The sequence below is a fragment of the Stenella coeruleoalba genome (genome assembly GCF_951394435.1).
Source record: "Stenella coeruleoalba genome assembly, chromosome: 9".
In the NCBI taxonomy this organism is placed as follows: Eukaryota; Metazoa; Chordata; class Mammalia; order Artiodactyla; family Delphinidae; genus Stenella; species Stenella coeruleoalba.
Window position 1 is genome coordinate 85,814,535 of NC_137155.1, and position 26,989 is coordinate 85,841,523.

Genomic DNA, 26,989 nt, shown 5'->3' on the forward strand with positions numbered 1-26,989 from the left:
GAGGTAAAAGACCTGTACTCAGAAAACTGTAAGACACTGATGAAAGAAATCAAAGATGACACAAACAGATGGAGAGATGTAGCATGTTCTTGGATTGGAAGAATCAATATTGTGAAATGACTGTACCACTCAAAGCAATCTACAGATTCAGTGCAATCCCTATCAAATTACCAGTGGCATTTTTCACAGAACTAGAACAAAAAATTATAAAATTTCTGTGGAGACACAAACGACCACGAATAGCCAAAGAAGTCTTGAGGGGGAAAAAAACAGAGCTGGAGGAATCAGACTCCCTGACTTCAGACTATACTGCAAAGCTACAGTAATCAAGACAGTATGGTACTGGCACAAAAACAGAAATATAGATCAATGGAACAGGATAGAAAGCCCAGAGATAAACCCATGCACTTATGGTCAGCTAGTCTATGAAAAAGGAGGCAAGGATATACAATGGTGAAAGCACAGTCTCTTCAATAAGTGGTGCTGGGAAAACTTGACAGCTACATGTAAAAGAATGAAATTAGAACACTTCCTAACACCATACAGAAAAGTAAACTCAAAATGGATCAGAGACCTAAATGTAAGACTGGACACTATAAAACTCTTAGAGGAAAACAGGAAGAACACTCTTTGGCATAAGTCACAGCAAGATCTTGTTTGGTCCACCTCCTAGAGTAATGGGAATAAAACCAAAAATAAACAAATGGGACCTAATGAAACTTAAAAGCTTTTGCAAAACAAAGGAAACTATAAACAAGACGAAAAGCAGACCCTCAAAATGGGAGAAAATATTTGCAAATGAATCAACAGAGAAAGGATTAATCTCCAAAATATATAAACAGCTCATACAGCTCAATATTAAAAAAAAATCCCAATCAAAAAATGGGCAGAAGACCTAAATAGATGTTTCTCCAAGGAAGACAGATAGTTGGCCAAGAAGCACATGAAAAGCTGCTCAACATGACTAATTATTAGAGAAATGCAAATCAAAACAACAATGAGGTGTCACCTCACACCAGTTAGAATGGGCATCATCAGAAAATGTACAAACAACAAATGCTGGAGAGGGTATGGAGAAAAGGGAGCCGTATTGCACTGTTGATGGGAATGTAAATTGATACAGCCACTATGGAGAAAATAGTATGGAGGTTCCTTAAAAAACTCAAAATAGAATTACCATATGACCTAGCAATCCCACTCCTGGGCATATACCCAGAGAAAACCATAATTCAAAAAGACACATGCATCCAGTGTTCAGTGCAGTGCTAACACAATGGAATATTACTCAGCCATAAAAAGGAACAAAATTGGGTTATTTGTAGAGACGTGGTTGGATTTAGAGGCTGTCATACAGGGTGAAGTAAGTCAGAACGAGAAAAACAAATATCATATTTTAACGTATATATGTGGAACCTAGAAAAATGGTACAGATGAACCGGTTTGCAGGGCAGAAATAGAGACACAGATGTAGAGAACAAACGTATGGACACCAAGTGGGGGAAGGTGGCAGGGGGTGTGGTGGTGGTGGGATGAATTGGGAGTTTGGGAGTGACATGTATACACTAATATGTATAAAATAGATAACTAGTTAGTATCTGCTGTATAAAAAAGTAAAATTCAAATATTCAAAAAAAAAGAAATGGTGTGGCATACCTGAGAATTCTAGAAGGTCACAGTAGAGATCATTTGACACATGAATTCATCATATTTCGATCTGTGAGTAGATGTATAGACAGCATTTTCCAGTGAACAGTTCCACTGTATGTTGTCTAATCTTTCATCTGCCTCATCTGCCGTGTCTTGTCCTGTAATTTTAATATTTATTTGTGATAGTATTCATTGTTGTATGTCACATTTCTGAAACCGATTTTGATTATTTCTCAAAGAATTAATCTGTTGCTGTCCACTTTAATCCAGCTGCATCTCTTGAATTCCTGTTGATGTTTCATCGGTGTGTTATTTAAAAAGTGCTCTGCAGTCATTAAATTTAGAAAACAGTGAAATAATTTACAAAATGACCACTTCCCATACATTAAAGAAAAAAATGGTGGTATTTTTATCAGTAATTACGCACATTTCTAACTGTAGATGGATATTTAAGGATTTGTTCTCTATTAAAGGCTAAATGTTAGGAAATGCCTAGAAACCAGACCCCCCCAGTACAACAGAATTAATCATCAGTCATGGTGGGATTGACTGCTGCCCCACCGAGTTTTCCTTATGTGTAAGCTTTATGGTACAAGCTACTTAAAACCACAGAAGATAAAGTTCAGGTTTTTAAACTGATGTTCTAGGGATGAAATATATGCATTGACAACTATTTTCTGCAAATTGTTTTGAGTACCACTAAGCAAGGTTAGAGTCAGGGAAGACAGTGGCCTTGCTTAGCTTTCATAATTACAGCTTTATAAATAGACTTTTAATTTGTGAAGGCCAGAAAATAAGGCACTGTATCTTCCTACAGAAATAGAGGCTATTTTCCTATTTGTGGTAAGGTTTTTAAATCTTTGAAGTTCTGAGACTACTCTTGATTGTATATATGGTAACTGTACTTGTATTTTCGGTCAAGAAAACATATTCAGAAAGTTTGTTTTCTACGTGATTAATAATAGTTCCATGATGGAAACAGCACTTTACTGAAAATGCTGCCTTAAAACATGTTGGAAACACCCTCCGAGGTTTCTTTATCCACATGGTAAATAGGTTCTGTTAAAAATAATGTGAGGAGCCCTCAGTATGTGCCAGGCACCGTGTTGCTAAGAGCTTTACCTACATTTAAGAAAAATTAAGTGGCTTTGAAAGTTGACATCGTCATATAGTTTTGTAATTGGAACATGAGCTGTTTGGGTTAAAAATCTTCATGCAAATTCTTACAAACAAATTGAGTGTGGACGTGCAGTGGGTGGTTTTTAAGCTTAAATATCTCAGCTGGATTTAATTACCTTGAGGGATAAGGCTACATGATGGGCCAGCGGTTTACCAAATTATTTTTCATTTTCTGAATCTTGATGTCACTAAAGGTTAATGCATCCTCTTTTCTCTGCTAGAGACCTGAGTTAAAATCCATTTTAGAGCACACGTGTAAATGAATTTGTTGTTGTTTTTCCTCCTTGGGGACACTTTGGTCATTTCGTGAGGCAGCCTTTCCATTTGGAATTGCCCGCAGCTTGCACCAGGCAGGGGGGGCTCTCATAGCAGGGGCGGTCGCGATTCAGCGTGAAAATGAACTGGCAGGCTTCAGAGGGCAGAGCTGGCCCAGGGCTTGTCACTCTTTCATTCCTCGATTCTGTCTTGGTTAACTTAAGGAAACTTATTTGTTGCTGACATTTCATTATAGCACTTCACAAAACAAGTGATGTGTTTGTGGCTAAGCCATTGCGTTTTCCTCCCCATCTCAGGCCGCTTTGTATTTGGCAGCTACAAAGCCTTCTGTGTTCACTGTCCACACTCTCCTAAGTGACTGCATATACTGGGATAGATCTGTGATCAACATTTTTGATCACTGATCTTTCATGAGTTCTATTATCTGTTGATTGTTTTTGTATAAATGCTTGATTTTTAAAGTAGTGTTATTAGTTATTGCCTTTACCTGTACAAATGAGGAATATTTAGATGTATAACCAACGCAGGGGGTAGTCATTGCACGTTCATTCTTTCAGGGAGCTTGGTAGGGCTCTTTTCCCTGAGTTCAGCTTGTAGTCAACTCTTCTCCATTACTATTGTTATTATTACTACTACTGCTGCTACTATCATTATTATTATTAGTCTTTGTGTTTCTCTCTTCTTTTTTTCTCCCAAGGAATAGTACCTCTTCACTTTTTTTTTTCTTTAAGAAAAATATGTAAGGTCTTTATACATAGAAAGACATAAATAAAATTTTATGTACATGGATAAATGGGATTATATAATACATGCTGTCTTTTTCCCCCTTTGCAATTCTCACTTTGGTTTCAAAGTGAGTTATTCCAAATTCCCTGAATCCCTCGTCTTGTCCATTTGTTGTAGGTATTCCTACACCATTTTTATTCATTCAATCCTTTGTGTCTTAAAATCTCCCAAATTGCACTTTATGCCAAGAGACTCTCCCTTCTCATAGTTTATCTTCTGTTCACCTTTCAAATCCCGTTTCTTCTATCAGACTGAGTCAGTCCAAGGAGAGGTGATGACTGCTGTTGTCTGCTTGTAACATTCATGTAAAAATGCATTTTCTTCTGTGTGTATGTGAATATGAGAAAGAGCTAGAGATGACTGTAAATACACTTGTAGACTTAGGCTTACCAAGCTCTGATTCATGATGGCCATGAAAATTATTAAAAAAAATTATAAAGTGTGCTTTTATTGAGTCTTAGTCATAAGAGACTAAGTTTGACTAAAAGTTGATCTAAATCATCAGTATGTGGACATCTTGTGAGGATATAAACATTATAATTATTTCAGTAGGAGGTCATTTTACTTGTGTCCATGGATAGGCAATGCGTGTGGGAATAAATAGTATGTACAGCTTTGCTGAGGTGCTTTAGATGCCTTCATGTTTACCATGATTGTTTTCTTCAGCATTATCTGTCTCCAACGTTAAACCCTTCAAGAGCAGAACTAGGCCTATCCACATTACACTGAAACTCTGAAGTATGCTGATAAAGTTCTCAAACTCTTTTGACAGTATCTTTTATTTTTATTTTTTAAAATTTTATTTATTTTTGGCTGCGTTGGGTCTTCGCTGCTGTGTGTGGGCTTTCTCTAGTTGCAGCGAGCTGGAGCTACTCTTCGTTACGGTGCGTGGGCTTCTCATTGTGGTGGCTTCTCTTGTTGCAGAGCATGGGCTCTAGGGCACATGGGGTTCAGTAGCTGTGGTGCATGAGCTCAGTAGTTGTGGCTTGCGGGCTCTAGAGCCCAGGCTCGGTAGTTGTGGCGCGTGGGCTTAGTTGCTCCGCGGCATGTGGGATCTTCCAGGACCAGGGATCAAACCCATGTCCCCTGCATTGGCAGGCGGATTCTTAACCACTGGACCACTGGGGAAGTCCCGACAGTATCTTTTAAAAGATAGCCTTTCTTATTTATAATACTACTAGATTATTTCATTGTCTTAATCTTTTTTTTTTTTTTTTTTTTTGCCATTTTCAGGTGTCTGCAGTCGAGTCTTTGGAGGGTCCCCTGCTCCAGGTGGAAGGACTGAGTGACCTTAGGCTGGAGCTTCACAGCAAGAAGATGAACCTCCACTTAGTTCTCATAGACGAGCTGCATCGGCACCTGTACATCAAATCCACTAGCCGAGTTGTGCAGCAGAACAAGGAAAAAGGCAGGATGAGGTTGGTTAAAGAGGCTCTTTGCCACAGTGTCTTATGGCCATGTAGAATTTTAAGGAATATTGTTTGTTTCCCAGAATATTGTTATAGTTTATTTTACTTCTCTTTTTAACATACTGTCTCTGAAAATGTAAGATAGTTTTATGATACCAAATACTCCACGTTCTGGAGGCTGACATTCAAAGTTTGTTCATTCCCTCACTGCACATTTCTTGTGGTCCTTTTATGTAAAGATACATAAGAAACATTTACTGTGGGTCTGTAAGTGGATCAGAGAAACCTCTGGCATATCTCAGAAGGAAGAGAAAATAAATCCTTAAATTGGATAGTGAAGTCTGCCTAATTGAGAAATATAGGTGTATGAATATGAAGTTAGAAGACTCTTTGTTACTTAGGGCTGTGTTCAGCTTTGGACAGGCCTCTTTCTGGAGTAGTTTAGGGAAGGTTTAGAGAGAGCATTTTTTTTTTATGCCTGGGCTCATTGTAGCACAGTCCTGTGTTGAAGGGCCTGGGTGGACTCAGGACATTTATTAGGTTAGGAGAGACCTGGTAGGGAATAAGACCAGATGGTAAGACAGTAGAACGTTGGCGTTATTAACATGTATCAGATAGCTGTGCACATCATATGTCCTTCCAACATTCCTTTAAAATAGCCATAAGATTCTTCAGAGGGCAGTTGAGCACTATATACTGTTGATACTTTTTCATCAGGCTATAGATGAGAGGAGCACTGGAAGCAGTGCATGCTGGGAGTGAAGTCTATAAAATCCTATTCTGTTGAAACCAGAATTTCCAACTTTGTGTGTGATGCTTCAGTCTAGTCAGAGACCCTGACAGAGAAAGAAGTTTGCATCTCTTCTCTGCAGATGGGCACTAGAAAAACTTAGGCACACAAATTGAGCTAAGGGTTATGTACCTTAGACTTAACTTCAGCACTGCATCTGAATACAGTCTTGTTGGAGAGTAAAGTGGTAGATGGGAGCTGTGCTAAGGAAATAGCTTCCAGAGTGTCTGGTGGTAAATAGTAGATCTAAATAGATTTCTACCCGTGCAAGGATTAAAAACAAACAGAATAACCCCACTCCCTTATAAGCCCAAGGGAAAAATACTTATTTTCCCTTATGCTGTAGAATAAGCATTAGGGAAAAAGCATTAAGTTGAGGTCTCAAAGAAGAGCATTTATTTGAAGAAAAAGGTTTATAAAGCAAAATAGCAGAAGTTTAGGAGACTTAGGCTCAAGTTTCTCAAAAGATGCAAGATGATGTAGTAGGTTTAGAATTTTCCTAAAAATTATCGCCCTTTCCCCTCCAGTTGAGTGGGAGGAGTGTGTTTCCTTCTCTTTGATTTTTGGGCTCTTGCTTTTGCTGATTGTTAGCATGTAACATGAGGGGCTTGAAATTTGCTTGTGCCAGGGAGCATGCCCCGTCATGCCTCTGCCATTGCCATGATGGCGCTGGTCCCAGGAGGAGGAGGAGAGACATGTGAAATCGAGCCATGTTCAGCTGAGCTGCCTAGCCTGAATCAGCCAGTCACAAAAATATGTGCTTATTGTTGAACATGACTGAGATTCTGTGGTTGTATGTAGCAAGCATATAGTTTCTATGAAATGATAATGGGGAGCTATATGAATGGGATTGGGAGAAATGCAAAAAGAACTGACTACAACAGGAACAAAATGTAAGGAAAAACCCAAATGATAATAGGGAAATTAAGTCTTTCTTAAAAAATTAGAAGAATTAAATCAGTGATGTGAGGGAAAACTTTTCTTATCGTGAAGAAGAAAAACGCAAGATGATAAAAGAAAGATAATGTGAACTGTGGAGAATAGTGATCAATCAAATGATTTTAGGCATTCTACAGAATGACACTAAAATGATAGTGTTATAGGTTGAATTGTGTCCCCTTAAAATTCATGTATTGAGGTCCTAACTCCCAGTACCTAACTGTGACTAAATTTGGAAGTAGGGTCTTTCAATAGGTAAGTAAGTTAAAATGAGGTCATTAGCATGGCCCCTAATTCAGTATGACTGGTGTCCATATAAGAAGAGGAAATTTGGACACACACTTCCGAAGAGGGAAGACCATGTGAAGACACAGTGTTAAGACAGCCGTCTACAAACGTAGGAGAGAGGCCTCAGGAGAAACCAACTCTGCCAACAGCTTGAGCCTCCAGAACTGTGAGAAAACAAATTTCTGTTGTTTAAGCTACCCAGTCTGTGGTACTTTGTCATGGCAGCCCTAGCAAACTAATACAGACAGAAATAGTAGCAATAATTATAGTGTAAAGAAAGAAACTTAAACAGAAAAAAAGACCTTGGTCTGCAAATCAAAAGGATTCAAGGTAAACTTAGTGAAAAACTTACTCTTAGATATGATCATGAAGTTTTTTATGAATTTCAAAAACAAATACTGTAAGCACCAAGGAGAAAAATTATGTTACCTGCCCTGACAGATATAGTTATTTGCCCACTGATATCCATTCTCTCCTTTTTTTTTTTTTAAGATTTATTTAATTCCTTTCTTTCTTTCTCTTTTTTTTTTCCTGTGTCAGGTCTTAGTTGTGGCAAGCGTGATCTTTGTTGAGGCAAGTGGGATCTTTCCTTGCAGTGTGGGTTCTTTGTTGTGGCACGCAGGCTTTCTCTCTAGTTGTGGCATGTGGGTTTTCTGTCTCTAGTTTGCGGCACATGGGCTCTCTGGTTGAGGTGCGTGAGCTCAGTAGTTGTGGCGCGCGGGCTTAGTTGCCCCGTGGCATGTGGGATCTTAGTTCCCCAACCAGGGATGGAACCTGTGTCCCCTGCATTGGAAGGCGGGTTCTTTACCACTGGACCACCAGGGAAGTCTCTCTCCTTCATTTTTAATGACAACTCTTGTTTTGTTCGTGGTGGCCATATGTCCAGCTAAAAGGCTACATTTTCCATCCTCCTGTGTAGCTAAAGGTGATTCGTGAGATTTCTGCTTGCAAGCTGTTGAATCAGGACTCACAGGAAAATTATTTACAGGTACCATCTAAACTGGTATGGTCACTCTTTTACTCTTCACTTGCCTTCCTTTACTTTCTGTCGAGGGCATGGATTGATGCCATCGTCTTGGACACTAGTGACCTTGAGGATGAAAGCCAAATCGTAAACTTTTTAATGACATGGGGCCTCCATTATGGCTCTGAATGGGTTTGTATCTTTTATACGGGAAAAAGGAAGTCCTTTTGTTTTACTCAGGCCACGGCTATTTGGGTCTTCTGTTTTATATAGTTAAACTTAGTCCTGATAAACAGAAAGGAGTAAAAATCAGGTTTACTGGGATTTGCTGAACATGAAATGCAAGAAGACAGCAGAGCAAAGTCTACAAAGCGTTGAATGGGAAAGAATTGGGACCAAAGATTTCTATACCCAGCCAAGTGGACATAGGCAACACAGAGACAAAACAGATATAAATTAACACAAAATGAAAAGCTAGTGTTCTTTTTCTGAGAAAAATACTCAAAAATGAACTGTAAGATGTAAACCAAAATCAGCAACTTGAGAACAATAAAGTTGTAGGTGGTTTGAAACTGCTGCCAGGACTGACTGCACAGCATTAAATATGTAAATTTGCATATAAATAACTGAAAAATATTTTTGTAAGATCAAAAATATAAGCTGAAAACTATTTTTGAAAAAGAAGGTCTATGTGGTTGAAGAATACTCTATAATAGTAAACAGGATTAGATACCCAGTGGGAAGCAACTGCATAGCACAGGGAGATCAGCTCAGTGCTTTGTGACCACCTAGAGGGGTGGGATAGGGAGGATGGGAGGGAGATGCAAGAGGGAGGAGATATTGGGATATATGTATATGAATAGCTGATTCACTTTGTTATAAAGCAGAAACTAACAGACCATTGTAAAGCAATTATACTCCAATAAAGATGTTAAAAAAAAAAGTAAACAGGATTTATATCACCATATTAAGTTAGTAGAGACTGGGAAATTTGGATAAGCAGGAGATGCAAAGGAGTGCTGAATTCTTAAGATGTCAGAAGTTTTGGATATTAATAATTAGAGAAAATGTTTAATTCATTTAATTTTGTGTTTATTAACCTAGATATGTATACTTAAAAATTTTTATATTGAAAAGTCACTAGAGAAGACAGAATCAAATAAAACCTATTTTTTATTACAAAGGATGATGTTTTAGCCAACATTCTTGATAGCAAATAGCAGAAATCAGTCCTGGTAATAAAACAAGGAAAGAAATTTAGTGGAAAGTTATCAAGTAGGTCACAGAATCTAAGGAAAGGAAGTCTGTATAATCAGGCTCTAAAACCCTGGAGGGACCAAGGGAGTTGCAGCAGCTGAGCGTACATCATAGATAAGCCATAGGAAGGGTCTGGTTGGGTTGCTGCATTATGCCTACAATTGGCTGGATTTTTAACTCAAGTGAATGATCTCTAAATGTTGCTGCATCTTGCCTTTATTTCTTCAAGATTCAAAGTCTTGGCTGGAAGCATCCAATTCTTTGAGCTTGAGACATGTCAACTTGTATAGTAGGAGGAAGGGCCAGGCCCTCTTCCCTTTTTGCTTTGACCCAGACCATGGAGAGTGTCTCCAAATACAAAAACTGTTCCAATTGTTGGTATCCAAAAACAAACACAAAAACAGATTTCTACTGAAGGAGGAAACAAAAGAAGTCACGTGAAGGCACTTATACATATAAAGTAGAACAGATATTTTTGAAGTAGAAGTGGGAAACTAGTAGAATTGATAAAAGAAGGATACATGCCTGTATGGAAAAAATAAAAATGGTTTTCGGAGGCTGTGAAACAAAACCCGAATAAATGGGGAGACTTTCCATGTTCTTAGCTCATAAAGATGTTAAGTCCCAGTTAAATCTCAGTTGAGATTTTTGGAACTGTCAAATCTGTAGTTCACATGGAAGAATAAATGTGTAAGGATTGTTTAAAAAAAAATTGAGAAGGGAGATTATAAGGCATTTCCTTATCTAATATTAAAGTATATTATAAAGCTACTTTAATCAAAACAGTACAGACATGCAAACACAAAATCAGATTGTTGGAAGGAAATAGAATTTAGAAACAGACCCCAGGATATATGAAACTTCAATATTTTAAAACAGTAGTTCAGTTCAGTGAAGTGAATGAAGGCTATTTAGTAATTTGTGTTGATACAATCAGCTGTGTGAAGAAAAGAAATTTAGCTGCCTACCTGTTATTATGTACAAAAAATTCTAACTTGGTTTAAAAAAATCACATGATGCAACTTTATTAGCATTAGGAAAAAATAGGAGAATATGTATGTGGGAGGCTTTCTAGGTCCACATCCTACAAAAATAGTACCATTTCATAAAAATACATGTAACAGGATGTTGACTGGAACATTTTGGGCAGAACAACAAAAATACACAAGCCCAATATTCAAGAGGACTATGGTTAAATGAATTATGGTGTATCCATGCTGTGTAATACTAGACATTAAAACGAATGAGAAAGATTTCTTAGTGCTGATAGGAAAAGATTTCCAAGGTGTATTCTTGGGTTCAAAAACGCCAGGTGAAAAACAGCATGTATGTTATGAATCTATTTGTGTAAGAATTGAAAGAATATATACTTAAATATATATCCTTTATATATAGATGTAAAAATTTGTGTGTGTGTAAATGATTTCTTAGAAGGATAATGCTGAAAAACAATGATAAAAGTAATTACCTATGGGAAATGGAAATGGGGTGGCAGGGAATAGAAAAGAAGGACTTATTTCATACCTGCTGCACTGGGAATGTATTCACCGGAGCATGTATTATTACTTTAATAATGATACTATTGATAATACATTTTAAAAAAAATTATTTATTTTTGGCTGTGTTGCGTCTTCGTTTCTGTGCGAGGGCTTTCTCTAGTTGTGGCAAGTGGGGGCCACTCCTCATCGTGGTGTGCGGGCCTCACTGTCGTGGCCTCTCTTGTTGCGGAGCACAGGCTCCAGACGTGCAGGCTCAGTAATTGTGGCTCATGGGCCTAGTTGCTCCGCAGCATGTGGGATCCTCCCAGACCAGGACCCGAACCTGCGTCTCCTGCATTAGCAGGCAGACTCCCAACCACTGCGCCACCAGGGAAGCCCTGATAATACTTTTGAAGATAACTTTTAATGAAATGGCAACATGTTTACTGTTAAAAGGAAAACCTAGGGTTTAATATTCTATACAGGGTGATCCAAAGAATGTTGAAAATCATGTGTACATTTTTGTGTGTATGCATGAGTAGGGGTGTGTGTGCGTGTGTGTGTGTGTAGGGATGGACAGACTCCTTTCTGTTAAATGTTTTGAAAGACATTATACTATAATTATATTAGATTATTTTCATTTTCTTTATATTTTCAAAAAAGAACATTTAATACCTTTATAAGCAGATAAAATCAATAAAAAATTATTTTAAAAAAGGTTAATCCTTTTACTTGTTGCATGCATCCTGGTTTAATACTTGATCACCCCATTGTATTTCTTGCTCCCTAACTAATTTTTTCTTTTTATGTATGTCTGTTTTCTTTTTGTTATCTTTCAGTGCTTCCCCTCGCCTTCCTGCTTTGCTTAGGTTTTAGCTTCACCTTATCTTGTATTGCATGTCTTCACTCTTGGTTTATCATTTGAGACCATGACTGTTTTTGACTTTTCTACCCTCTGAATCATTATTCTTTCTGTACGTTCAGGCAGATCTTAGAACTATAGAGAATTACTGTGCCAGACATTCCTGATTCATTATTCTGTTACATTTTCTTACGAAGGGCATATTACCTTTGACAGACACTTCTCAGCTGAGTTTGATTTGACAAACTATGAGCACTTGCTCTTTGACAGGTCCTGTGCCAGCTGTTGGGGTTATAGGGTGAATATATTAGTTATTAGATTTACAACTTAAAGTTCAACTCACCTCTGTTAAGTTTCAGTTTGACTAAAGTCAACCAAATGACCTGCTGCTGTGAATTTTGGGCAGAGCTGGACATATTTATTATTAAGTGAAGGAATAGAAATAAGTTATAATTAAAATGCAAATATTTAATAAGCTGTTAGCACTTCTAACCCTTCTTAAAAAAAAAAAACTTCATGGCCTGAAATACTGAAATCAGACACATTTTGAAGTAGATCCTTACTAGTTGGATGAGTGTTGAATGGTCAGAAAGTCCTAGGAGTTACGGTGGTGGGGGGTTGTTTTTGGTATGGTTAAATTTGCTTTATAGTTTTCCTGTCTGCCACCATGTGGTTATTAAATAGCAAACCACTCAATTACAAGATACAGTTACTGATTTTGGGGACCTGTCTTATACTGGGAAGGATTTTATGTGCATCACCTGTCTTTTTCAACTCGGCTGTGAATGATTCTGAAAGGATTTAAAATAAAAATTTGTAATCATAGATCTTTAAGAAGAAAAATAATTTCTGTCAGTATTTCTTTGAAATAAAGCTGTTCAGAGGATTCGTACTAATTAGAAACTCAAAGAACAATCTAATTTTTTTTTGTGGTAACATTGGTTTATACATTGTATTCAATATAAGTTTCACGTGTGCAACATTATCTTTTGACTTCTGTATACACTACAGCCTACAGCGTGCTCACCACCAAAAAATTATTATCCATCACCCTTCAGTTGACCCACTTTATCTCTTCCGCCCTCCTCCCATTCCTCTTCCCCCTGGTAACCACTACTCTGTTCTCTGTATTAGTGTTATTTGTTTTGTTCTGGTTTGCTCATTTATTTTGTTTGTGTTTGGTTTTTATATTCCATACATGAGTGAAATCCTAGAGTTGTCTTTTTTTGTTTTATTTATTTCACTTATCCTAATGCCCTCAATGTCCATCCATACTGTTGCAAATGAGGAAGACTTCATATTTTTTATGGCTGAGTAGTATTCCAGTGTGTGTGTGTGTGTGTGTGTGTGTGTGTGTGTGTGTGTGTGTGTGTGTGTGTGTGTATCACATCTTCTTTATCCATTTATCTGTTGATGGGCACTGAGGTTGTTTCCGTATCTTGACCACTGTAAATAGTGCTGCTATGAACATAGGATGCATGTATCTTTTCGAATTAGTGTTTTTGTATTCTTCGGATAAATACTCAGAAGTGGAGTAGCTGGGTCATATGGTAATTCTAGTTTTAATTTTTCCAGGAATCTCCGTACTTCCTTCTGTAGTGGTGCACCAATTTACATTCCCACTAACAGTGTATGAGGGTTCCCTTTTTTCCACATTTTCTCCAAATTTGTTATTTCTTTCCTTTTAAGAACAATCTAGTTTTGATTTTATTTTTTTTCTCAAAAATACTTCCTCTGAGAGATTCAAAACCCTTTGAAGGTATTAATTAATACTTCTCAACTTTATTTCTGATGTATGTATTTCTTTATTTCAACTTTTCTCTCTTCTGAAATGGAAACTAAGGTATGTGATATTCTATAGTAGCAGGTACCTTTCTGTTGAGTTTCACGTCTGAGGTAACTACATGAGTGGGTGTGCCCCCTGTTTCTTGAACTCTTGAGACTAAGTCCTTCCATAAAAGAACAAGAGAAAAACCAGAAGTCATTTCCAGAGTTACTTGCCTTTGGGTTAGTGTTCACAAAGGAGAAAATTGAAGCCCAAGGGAAAATTTTAGAAAGAGAAAAGAGTCTATGCAAATAGTTTTACAGTAAATTGACTTTCTAAGAGTTTATTGATGGAGTTTGAGGGCCCTTCTGGCTCTGATAATAAAGTCAGCAGGTTATGTTTTTTCAGAGTTAAAATGGCAAGCCATTTATCACCCTATATTTAACTGAAATACATGTTTAGGTTGAAACTGAGAAAATGATTGTAGGTTTTAATCTAAAGTGAATCATGTGCACATCTGTATTTATAGAAGTGTGTATTATACTTACAGATATACATAGCACTGTGCACACACATCTGTACTAACTGCTGCCTCATTTACAGCCTTGGTGGGCAGTACTCCAGCTATGTACCTGAATTTCCTGCTAATGGATACCTTCATTTATTAATGCTTTAAAAATAACTCCTCCACTTCTGTTATGGATATATTTATTAAATTTATCAAATCTTTTTTCTATCATGTAAAATTAAAATTAACTTCTTCCTAATTATTCAGTAACAGCACTGTAAACATCGGTGGTTATCCTTTGTCTCTTTGGGCATGTGTATCCAGAGGCTGGGGAGATGTGTAGGGCTAGTTTTCCACCTGTGAGTAAAATGCAGGTAGAAGAAGGAGAGGTGGCTGAGGAGAAAAATGAGAATACAACAGTAGTCAGTATAGAAGAGATGAACGGGTAAATATGATCAAATTGATTTTATGATTAGACTATTGTAGCCAGTCAGTGGATTTGAAGGCTCTTTTGGGTTTTCTTAAGATAGTGTAGGCAAATAGGAACTTACAGCTTTATATTGGAGGAATAGAGTCACTGGAACTGTGTCAGTTCAGATCCTGGGAAATGCTATTGCTGTTACTTTTATGTCGCATTCCTCACTTGAGGTTTCACGTTAGTCTGCAAATGATTCCATCACTTGGAAATGCATGAAGTTGGGTATAGCTCATATCTTACTCATACTTGGATGCTCAGCACTGAGTGAAGTGCCAAGCACATAACAGAGGCTGAGACTTGTTTGAGTAACGCTTCCCCCTTCCCTGTAGTAAGTGAAAAGGGAGAAGCTAATGACCGCCATAGTTAACCTCCGGGCCTAGGACAGTGGCTGTAAACATTAACACTAGATAAAAATAACACCTTGAAAGATAATTTTGCCTTTTAACCTAAAGTTTGTTTTTCAAAGTTTTCTGAAACATGGTTTTTTTTTTTTTTTATTAGCTTAGAAATATACATGTACCTTGCATGTGGAAGTTTCAAAGGAGTGGTGGGAGGGAGATGGGGATATATCACTGTAGGGGGTCAATGTTCAAACTTCCACACATTTTTTTTCTCCCATTTGGGGGAAGGTTTCTTGAAGGTGTAGTCTTGTTCCTGCTCCCCTCTGTCTGCCCTCCCTTTACAGCCCACTTTGAGAATCACTTCCGTGGTAGCCATTCTTACTGGTGATGTTATTGGGACTGGAAGGAGGTGAGAACTATGGCTTTGACCTGTCTATCCTTGGAACATGAGTTCGAGAAGCCTTTCTGTTAGAGATGCAGTGTGATTAGATGATTCAGTTTCTTCAGGGTAAGGCACAGGTGTTATTTGCCTTGGCACTGCCTACATTCTTGGACTTAACAGATGCCTGTAGATGGGAATTATCTTGAAAATTGGTTTTTTATAGTCTTTGTGTCATTTAAAGCTAATGTGTTTATTTTGGAGACTCCAAAGTTAATTATTAAGATGAGTTGCTAGGCCTTTTTGGAAAAGGTGAAATGGGTAATCAAATACTGAATTACCCTGTTTGTGATTCCTTAAATCATCTTTTATAAACCTGATTCTCAACTTGATGAAATTTATGAATCTTGTTTTTAAAGGAAACTAAGTGCAGTGAACTCCCAGTATATGTCAAAAAAAAAAAAAAAAGGTCCAGCTTGAAAGACACAAGTTAATCTAGGCTTAACTTTCATTCAGTTATCATGGTAAGGTGTTACTTGATCTTTCTTTGCTGATAAAATAATTTTAATATAGAAACAAAGGGGGTAATGAAGCGTGTGGCAGAATTTGGTTATAAGGTGGTCATCAGATGATCAGAATACACTTAAACTATTTTTTTAACCTAGTATTGTAATAAAAAGATAAAAATGTAAATATTGATATTTGGAATCCTTCAAATACATTTTTATTCCTCTGTCTGTGACCAACACTTTACTTGAAGTAGACTTGAGATATTTGAAGTCAGAGTATAAAGAGGGTTCATGACAAAAGGAAAGCAATAAAGGATGGGCATGTTTTTGGACTTAAGTTGATTTTGGAGAACGCGCTGAGTAACTACTGCTACTTTCCCCCTTCAGCTCCCTCGTGAAAGATGCTTCTCCTGTTCCTCTGCTTGATGTTACAAACGTTCCTACTCCTCGAAAATTCCTCGATACCTCTCAGTATTCTACTCCTGGAAGCTCAAGTGGTAAGTATTTAATTCTTCAGCCACTCAACTTCTTTTTGCTGGGCTGCGGTTCCTGGGCCCAGGCCTGGGGAAGCCTTCGCGGCCAGGGTTGGGAGGGCCTGAGGTTACCGCCTTGGAGCCTGTGATCAGCCCTTTGCTGCCCTCAGAGGGAAGAAGATAGAAGATGATTGGTTGGGCCTATTGCATTATCAGTTTTAAAAACTGTCAGCTGAAGCTGGCCTGTCTGCTGACTCCAGCTGTGTTTTGTTTGACCAGCACTGCTTGTTTTTCTGAAGTTGAATTTGAATGCTTTTTTTTTTTTTTGCGGTACGCGGGCCTCTCACTGTTGTGGCCTCTCCCATTGCGGAGCACAGGCTCCGGATGCGCAGGCTCAGCGGCGGCCATGGCTCACGGGCCCAGCCGCTCCGCGGCATGTGGGATCCTCCCGGACCGGGGCACGAACCCGCGTCCCCTGCATCGGCAGGCGGACCTTCAACCACTGCGCCACCAGGGAAGCCCCCTGAATGCTTTTTGATGGAGCATATGCTTTTTGTTTTGATGTTTTGCTGTAACTTCTGTTGATCCTGTTAGCTTTTACCCAGCTGCTGCACGTAGTACCTTCCTGGTCTGAGAGCTTTTGAGTGTGTGACCCCTGCCCTATATCTTGATTTCTTATATCTTCCAGTGGCCTCTCCACGTCTACATGTGCCTGCTTGCGTGTGTGTGCATGCGCGGACACACACAGTGCGCTTTGGGGACATATCCACAAACGATTATTGTTTATTCCTGTGCAACCTAATATTGTGTTGAATAAGACAGAGGAGAGCCATTTTTGCCTATATTTAAAGTTGGGGCAGGGAAGTTGTACTTTGAATATGGATGCAAAGATTTAAGGGAATTCTTCTGGAGTGGCTCAGACCTGCCCCATCAGAAGGTTCAGCTCAGCTGGATTCAGACCTTCTGGGGTCTGCAAACACCTGCCCTGTTTGTCGCAGCTTTGGGCTAGGGAGAAGGTGACTGGATGTTTTTTTGTGGGCTGTCCCACAGTTGCCTTTGTGTGATGGCTAAAGTTCTCAATGCCTTTTAAAGAAAATAGTAATATTGATTATCATTGGCTTTTCAGGTAAAACTTAGTTCCTACTAGTTCTGTAGTCCTATAGACCTCGAAATGATGAAGAGGTAGAAAAATAATTTGGATTCAGTCAATGTGTTTTGTGCAACTAACTGAAAGTGATTCTTTTGAGAGCCTAACAATATATTGTTGCTGGGGCATATTTAATTACTTTATAAAATATAATTTAATTAAAATTTAGGGTTATTTAAGCCTGGAATCTTGAAGAGTATTGCTTTTACTGTAGGAAAAGTATAGGAATTGCTTTATAATAAATTTTTCTATTAGTCTTAGTTACTGATTTTTTTTCCTAAAACCCAAGCACTTATTTTTAATTATGACACTTTACGGAGGTTTGTGCTCAAGCTTCTTCCTGGAATTAACAGGTTTTGTTTTCTCCCCCTTTCTGTTGTAATATTGCTGTTCTTTGAATTTTGACACTGCTTTGAGCTGTTAGAGAGTGTGGAATTATGAAATAGAAAATGCATTAATACTTTTGATCTGTAGTTTACCTCTACCTTTTGTGGAAATTACCAATTGTTAGATCTTTGTGTTTTTATAATGTGAATTATTGCTTAGCCTGGTTATATCAATTTACATAAATGTTGCTGAGTCAATGGCCAAGTGAAATAAAAATTTTAATTGTTCATGAAGAGATGATGGGTCAGGCATTTTGAAAATGAAAAATATAAATACCAAAAAAGCTGAGGAAAATGCCAGTGATGGCAGATTTCAGTAGAAACTAATTTTGCAACATCTGTTATTTTTAATAAGACAGCTCTTCCTCTTTGCGCGCTTTTCCTGTCAGGCCCTGTAGATAGCCTTTATCACTGAGTGGAGTTCATAGTGACACTTTGACTTCAGCAGTCTGTGGGGATGACTCTGGAAGAACTGTGTGATAGATGAGTGGAGCTTGGGACCATTATGGAGACGGCTTGTAGATATGTGCACAAACCTTTCGTTTTAGAAAAGCTCATTTCCTTGACTTGTTTGGAAGACTGTTGATCTCTTGATTTTTCTGGGGGGTGACTGAAAAAGAAGGTAATTAAATTATTACTGATTAAAGTCAATAGTAGCAGTAGTTAAGATGTGTTTAGTACCTTCTAACAGTAGAAATAAGTGCTTTACATGAATTAACTCATTCAGTCCTTTCAGCGATCTTATGAGAGAGGCACTATTAGCCCCATTTTACAGATAAGAAAACCAAGACTGAGGGTGGTTAATAATGGGTTTAAGTTGAACAGCTGACAAATAGTAGCTGGGTTCCAGAGTATGCTCAGTTTGTTTTCCTGAAAATAAGGTATTATGGGACTTCCCTGGTGTTCCAGTGGTTAATACTCTACCTTCTAGTGCAGGGAGAGTGGGTTCGATCCCTGGTCGGGGAGCTAAGATCCCACATGCTTCGTGGCCAAAAATCAAAACATAAAACAGAAGCAATATTGTAACAAATTCAGTGAAGACTTTAAAAATGGTCCACATCAAAAAAAATCTTAAAGAAAAAAACAACAACCAAAAACTAGGTATTAGTTTTCTATTGCTGCCGCAACAAATGACACCATACATTGATCATCTTACGGTTGAAGTCCGTAAGAAGTCCGACATGGGTCTCATTGGGCTAAAATGAAGGCTGTGGGCAGGGCTATGTTCCTACCAGAGGTTCTGCAGGAGAATCCATTTCCTTGCCTTTTCCTGCTCCTAGAGGCTCTTGCTTTCCTTGACTTGTGGCTCCCTTCCTCCATCTTCAAAACCAGGGATGGTGGGTCACATCTTTCTCAGGTCGCATCCTTCCCACCTCACATCTCTCTGACCCACTCTTCTGCTTCCTTCTTCCTCTCTTACGGGCCCATGTGATTAAATTGATTCCCACCTGGATAATCCAAGATCCTTTCCCCATCTCAAGGTCCTTAACCTTAATTTCATGTGCAACGTCTCCTTTGCCATGTAAAGCAGCATATGCACAGACTCTGGGTATTAGGACATGGATATCTTTCAGGGACCATTATTCTGCTTATCACACTCTGCACTACCTATCTTCTTGACTTAAGTTATTTTTAGGAGCCAGTGTATAAAAATTTGACTTTCTTGAAATTATGTGTGAAGTCTTTGCAGTTCTAGTTTTTAGGACTATATTAATCCGGGTCACATTATTAAAGGGGATTGTATAAAGGAGGAAGATGTAAATTATCTGGAGAACTGCATAAACTGTTACTAAGTAAATATAAAAGTGTGGGGTTGAAGAAATATACTATAACAAAGGACAGAAATTTTGTCTTATTCTTAATAATGAACAGTAAGTCCCGGGAGTCTATTTGTGAAGTGCTCTGCAAGTCAGCCTAGAAAGTAATAGTCATTTTCAGCAGGGAATTTAACATAGGCTCTTAAAGCTCCTCTCTCATCTTGTGAAATAGTAGGATTGAGGGTGTAATCCATTAGAACTGACATTTTTATAGAGGAAGTTGCAACAGGGAATCCCTGGGTAGAATAGATCTCCCATCGGGGTGCCATAAATTAGAGTTAGAGGTGATTCCTGAAAACTTTCAGATTATTATTAATTAAATGAGAACTTTCATGGCTTGTGAATGAGTCGTTTTTCAGATGTCTTATTTAGAGGTAGAGTTGTGAGTGACTTTTCTATGAGAGCTATTCTTTTTTTTAAATTAATTTTATTTTTTATTTTATTTTTGGCTGCGTTGGGTCTTGATTGCTGTGCGTGGGCTTCCTCTAGTTGCGGTGAGCGGGGGCTACTCTTCATTGCGGTGCGTGGACTTCTCATCGCGGTGGCTTCTCTTGTTGCGGAGCACGGGCTCTAGGCGTGCGGGCTTCAGTAGTTGTGGCACACGGGCTTCAGTAGTTGTGGCTCGTGGGCCCTAGAGCGCAGGCTCAGTAGTTGTGGCACATGGGCTTAGTTGCTCCGCGGCATGTGGGATCTTCCCGGACCAGGGCTCGAACCCATGTCCCCTGCATTGGCAGGCAGATTCTTAACCACTGGGCCACCAGGGAAGTCCCTGAGAGGTGATCTTATCATAGTTTACATGTTATAGTTTGCAAGATACGTTACATCATTCAACTGATGCAGCAGTCCTACAAGGTAGTTGGAGCGGGTACTGTTGTCATTATCAGTGACAACACTGATATTGTCACTGTTAAGATTATCATATTTATATGACATTTAAGTGTATTATCAGGTGTTTAAGTTATCCTAAAAGTATGGAATTGTATATGTCTATGCATCATCTAATTAAAAAATAAAACATTTACTTACAAAATGCAAAATCAAGGCACATATTGGCAGAAGCAAGCAATGCATTAAGAGGAAAATGATTAGCATCCACTTAATTTTCTTACATAATAATGAAAAAAAGCAATGGCATAATAAAGAACTGGGCAAATAATGTGCAATTCACAGAAGAGTCTATATACATGGAAAGATTGGCATTTATCTGACAGACGTTAAGTATTCAGAATATATAAAGAATCCCTATAAATCAATGAAGCAAGCAAGTAGAAAAATAGGCAAAAATATGAACAGGCAGTTTGCATAAGAGGACACCTATGCTAGTAAATATATGAAAAACTGCTCATACTCCAGTTAATCAAGGCTTATTTTTAAAACTCTTTTTACAAATGTGGAAACTGAATCCAGGGAGGTTGAGTGATTGGTCCAGGTTCAACCAAGATGGTAATTGTTGGAGGCTGGCCTCATGCTGTCCTCACTCTGAATATGTAAAAGATGTATTTTGCAAGCCTTTTTTTCTATTATTCTCATCAGTCACAGTATTTTGTAATATACAGGGAAACTAAAGTCTAATTTAGAAACAGTAATTCAACTATAACTTAGGTAGAAGGATGGGCGAAGTGTGGAGAAAAGCCAATAATTATAGTAAAATGTTGGTTTAAGCTTTTGGATTCCCATTATGTCTTTTTATTTGGCAAATTGCCTTTGGAACGTTTTGACTGAGCAATTACTCCCAAGATACACAGGCATTTCATTGTGGCTTCTTTATTCATTTTATTCACACTCCTGCTGGGATTGCTGTGAATATAACTATAATGAAATTGGACTTCCTACTCCCTTCCTTTTTGGAACCAGCATAGGTTAAGCAATAAAACTTAAAGAGATCACAAATGAGATGATTTTTTTTTATTTTGCTGCTGTTTTCTTGATGTGTGTTTTATTTCATCAAACCTTGTTCTGAGACTTGATATTTATCTTAAGAATTTTGGGTCTGATATTTTAAAAATTCTCTTCACATGCGTTGGGAGCTATGAATCCTAACATAAAAGGAGATGAAACTTCTCTTTTTGGAACTCAAATGTCTAGAATAGTGAAGATCTGATTCTCCAGAATCTTGACACCTTTTGAGTTACTTCTGTCCTCAGGACAGGACCTCCCTTGGTATTTTTTTCTTTAATTAATTAATTAATTTATTTTTGGCTGCATTGGGTCTTTGTTACTGCGTGTGGGCTTTCTCTAGTTGCGGTGAGCGGGGGCTACTCTTTGTTGCGGTGCGCGGGCTTCTCACTGCGGTGGCTTCTCTTGTTGTGGAGCATGGGCTCTAGGCATGCGGGCTTCAGTAGTTGTGGCAGGCGGGCTCAGTAGTTATGGCTCATGGGCTCTAGAGCTCAGGCTCAGTAGATGTGGCATATGGGCTTAGTTGCTCCGCGGCATGTGGGATCTTCCTGGACCAGGGCTCAAACCCGTGTCCCCTGGATTGGCAGGCAGATTCTTAACCACTGCACCACCAGGGAAGTCCCCTCCCTTACTATTTTAAATCAACTGTTTCTGAAGTATCCTTGCATTTGCTCTTATTAAATATCTTTGACTTCTATGATTGGTCAAAAGTAGAGTTGAGGAATATATACAAGGGAGACAAAATAGAACTAACAGTTCATATGTTTCTAAATGTAAAAATGAAGCAAGACCAGAGTTTATTTTAAGAAAAATATTAATTTTTAATGTATAAAAATGTATTTAATAATATAGTTTATAAATATGAATAAATACTGTATAACATATACACATATATAAATATATAGACCCAGAATTGCCAAAGTAAATCTGAGGAAAAAGAACAAAGCGGGAGGCGTAACCCTCCCAGACTTCAGACAATACTACAAAGCTACAGTAATCAAAACAGTGTGGTATTGGGACAAAAACAGAGATATGGATCAATATATAGAAACAATATATATAGTCTGCATTTACACATGTACAGCCTATATACACATATACATACATATACACAGTAAAAGTATGAAAACAAACAGGAAAAAGATACAGAATATAAATACAGGTATACCTCAGAGGTAGTGTGGGTTTGGTTCCAGACCACCACAGTGAAGTGAGTCACAGGAAGTTTTTGGTTCCCCTGTGCATGTAAAAGTTATGTTTACACTATACTGTAGTCTATTAAGTATGCAATAGCACTATGTCTAAAAAAACAATGTATATACATAGCTTAATTTAAAAACATTTCATTGCTAAAAGACGCTAACCATCATCTTAGCCTTCAGTGAGTTGTAATCTTTTTACTGAAGTAAAAAGGTGGAGGGTCTTGCCTTGGAGTTGATGGCTGCTGACTGATCATCAGGTGGTAGTTGCTGAAGGCTGGGAAGGCTGTGACAATTTCTTAAAATAAGACAGCAATGAAGTTTGCCCTATTGACTGACTCTTCCTTTCACTTGAACACTTAGAGGCCATTGTAGGGTTATTAATTGGCCTAATTTCAGTATTGTTGTGTCCCTGGATATAGGGAGGCCTGAGGAGAGGGGAACAGCCAGTCAGTGGAGCAGTCAGAACACACACAATATTTATCCATTAAGTTTTCCATCTTACTTGGCTGTGGTTTGTGGCATTCCAAAACAGTTACAGTAGTTATATCAGAGATCACTGATCACCATAACAAATATAATAATGATAATGAAAAAGTTTAGACAAATCGTGAGAATTACCAAAATGTGACAGAGTGAGCAAATGCTGTTGGAAAAATGATGCTGATAGACTTGCTTGACTCAAGCTTGCTGCAAACCTTCAATTTGTAAAAAATGCAATATCTGCAAAGCACAATAAAACAAGGTGTGCCTGTATTCTGTATTTATTAAAATATTTATAATCAATATTATAAAATATGAATATTACATTATTCATGCATCAGAGATCAATATAACCATCACCTATGTACTTCCCACTAGATTAATAAATCTTACTATTTTTCTATATTTGCTCCAGATTCTTTTTTAAAAAAATAAAACATTACACGTGTAATTGAAGCTCCCATGAATTCATGACTTCTTTCCCAATTCTTTCCTCTCCCTTCTACCCCAGAGGTTAGCTGCTATTTTGAAATTGTTCTGTATCTTTTTCCTGTATGTTTTCATACTTTTACTGTGTGTATGTATGTATATGTGTACATATTTTGGGCATTTGTCAAATAGAAACAATGCATGTAGTTTATATATATTTATATTTATATATAAATTTTATGTTTATACATCCAAACTGTATTGTCCTTTGAATATTTTAAGGCTTAAGTAAATCAATTTACTTATTAATTTTAATTATATAATTGCTTAATTAACTTATAATTATATAATACAATATGTATTATTCTACTACTGGAGTGTTTCATTCAACATTGTATTTTTGGATTTTCTCATGTGCTATAACTTTAGTTTATTAATTTTACTACTGTCATAGTATTTTATTATATAACTAGATCATACTTTATTCATTCTGTTATACATAGACAAGGTATAAGTTGTTTCTTTTTCATTATTGGGAACCTTACAGCAATGAAGATTCTTGTATATATTTCTCTAGGACAGTTTCCCAACCCCTGGAATGGTTTATAGTATATCTAAGATAAACATTTCAGCCTTTGGAATAGCCAGTTGGGGCAGTCAGAATCTCTCGGCAAGTCCTTTCTAGCCACATGCAGCCACCTTCATATACCCTAGCTGTGCTATAAAAGTACTATTATTTTCTGTATGTGCCATGATGCCCAGGAGGTAGGGAAGCCTTGCTCTTAGGGTGCATGTGTGTGTATGGATAGGAATGTTGTGCCTTTTAAAGTTTACTTGCAATTGATTTTTAAAGTAGTTACACCAATGTAGAATTCTCCAAGCAGTGCATGTTTCTCTACCTCTTACTGTTAAATTGGCATTGTTAGACTTTAATTTTTACAAATTGATTTCTGTAAATGTGACAGGTTTTTTTTTTTTTAACATCTTTATCGGAGTATAATTGCTTTACAATGATGTGTTAGTTTCTGCTTTATAACAAAGTGAATCAGTTATACTATACATATGTTCCCATATCTCTTCCCTCTTGCGTCTCCCTCCCTCCCACCCTCCCTATCCCTCCCCTCTAGGTGGTCACAAACCACCGAGCTGATCTCCCTGTGCTATGAGGCTGCTTCCCACTAGCTATCTATTTTACGTTTGGTAGTGTATATATGTCCATGGCCCTCACTCACTTTGTCACAGCTTACCCTTCCCCCGCCCTGTATCCTCAAGTCCATTCTCTAGTAGGTCTGTGTCTTTATTCCTGTCTTACCCCTAGGTCCTTCATGACATTTTTTTTTCTTTGATTCCATATATATGTGTTAACATATGGTATTTGTCTTTCTCTTTCTGACCTACTTCACTCTGTATGACAGACTCTAGGTCCATACACCTCATTACAAATAGCTCAATTTCGTTTCTTTTTATGGCTGAGTAATATTCCATTGTATATATGTGCCACATCTTCTTTATCCATTCATCCGATGATGGACACTTAGGTTGTTTCCATCTCCTGGCTATTGTAAATAGAGCTGCAATGAACATTTTGGTACATGACTCCTTTTGAATTTTGGTTTTCACAGGGTATATGCCCAGTAGTGGGATTGCTGTGTCATATGGTAGTTCTATTTGTAGTTTTTTAAGGAACCTCCGTACTGTTCTTCATAGTGGCTGTACTAATTCACATTTCCACCAGCAGTGCAAGAGTGTTCCCTTTCTCCACAACCTCTCCAGCATTTATTGTTTCTAGATTTTTTGATGATGGCCATTCTGACTGATGTGAGATGATATCTCATTGTTGTTTTGATTTGCATTTCTCTAATGATTAATGATGTTGAGCATTCTTTCATGTGTTTGTTGTCAGTCTGTATATCTTCTTTGGAGAAATGTCTGTTTAGGTCTTCTGCCCATTTTTGGATTCCATAGTTTGTTTTTTTGTAATTGAGCTGCATGAGCTTTTTGTAAATTTTGGAGATTAATCCTTTGTCAGTTGCTTCATTGGCAAATATTTTCTCCCATTCTGAGGGTTGTCTTTTGGTGTTGTTTATGGTTTCCTTTGCTGTGCAAAAGCTTTTAAGTTTCATTAGGTCGCATTTGTTTATTTTTATTTCCATTTCTCTAGGAGGTGGGTCAAAAAGGATCTTGCTGTGATTTATGTCATAGAGTGTCCTGCCTATATTTTCCTCTAAGAGTTTGATAGTGTCTGGCCTTACATTTAGGTCTTTAATCCATTTTGAGCATATTTTTGTGTATGGTGTTAGGGACTGATCTAATCTCATACTTTTACATGTACCTGTCTACTTTTCCCAGCACCACTTATTGAAGAGGCTGTCCTTTCTCCACTGTACATTCCTGCCTCCTTTATCAAAGATAAGGTGACCATATGTGCATGGGTTTATCTCTGGGCTTTCTATCCTGTTCCATTGATCTATCTTTCTGTTTTTGTGCCAGTACCATACTGTCTTGATTACTGTAGGTTTCTAGTATAGTCTGAAGTCAGGGAGACTGATTCCTCCAGCTCCGTTTTTTGTTCTCAAGATTGCATTGGCTATTCGGTGTCTTTTGTGTTTCCATACAAATTGTGAAATTTTTTGTTGTAGTTCTGTGAAAAATGCCAATGGTAGTTTGATAGGGATTGCATTGAATCTGTAGATTGCTTTGGGTAGTAGAGTCATTTTCTCAATGTTGATTCTTCCAATCCAAGAACATGGTATATCTCTCCATCTATTTGTATCATCTTTAATTTCTTTCATCAGTGTCTTATAATTTTCTGCATACAGGTCTTTTGTCTCCTTAGGTAGGTTTATTCCTAGATATTTTATTCTTTTTGTTGCAATGTAAATGGGAGGTTTTTTTGATTTCACTTTCAGATTTTTGATCATTAGTGTATAGGAATGCCAGAGATTTCTGTGCATTAATTTTGTATCCTGCTACTTTACCAAATTCATTGGTTAGCTCTAGAAGTTTTCTGGTAGCATCTTTAGGATTCTCTATGTATAGTATCATGTCATGCAAACAGTGACAGCTTTACTTCTTCTTTTCCAATTTGGATTCCTTTAATTTCCTTTTCTTCTGTGATTGCTGTGGCTAAAACTTCCAAAACTATGTTGAATAAGAGTGGTAGGAGTGGGCAACCTTGTCTTGTTCCTGATCTTAGTGAAAATGCTTTCAGTTTTTCACCATTGAGGACGTTGTTGGCTGTGGGTTTGTCATATATGGCCTTTATTATATTGAGGAAAGTTCCCTCTATGCCTACTTTCTGCAG

The 26,989-nt window shown here is 37.7% G+C and overlaps 1 protein-coding gene across 4 annotated transcripts in view; it reads left to right on the forward strand.

Annotated features, from left to right (window-relative positions):
* EXOC4 (exocyst complex component 4) overlaps positions 1-26,989 on the forward strand; it is an 831,307-nt gene that overhangs the window by 59,189 nt on the left and 745,129 nt on the right. For all 4 annotated transcript variants that reach the window (XM_079931122.1, XM_079931120.1, XM_079931121.1 and 1 more), the window contains exons 4-5: positions 5,122-5,306; positions 16,243-16,352. In XM_079931122.1, coding sequence (XP_079787248.1) covers positions 5,122-5,306; positions 16,243-16,352 — 295 coding nt within the window. The remainder of the gene's footprint in view (positions 1-5,121; positions 5,307-16,242; positions 16,353-26,989) is intronic.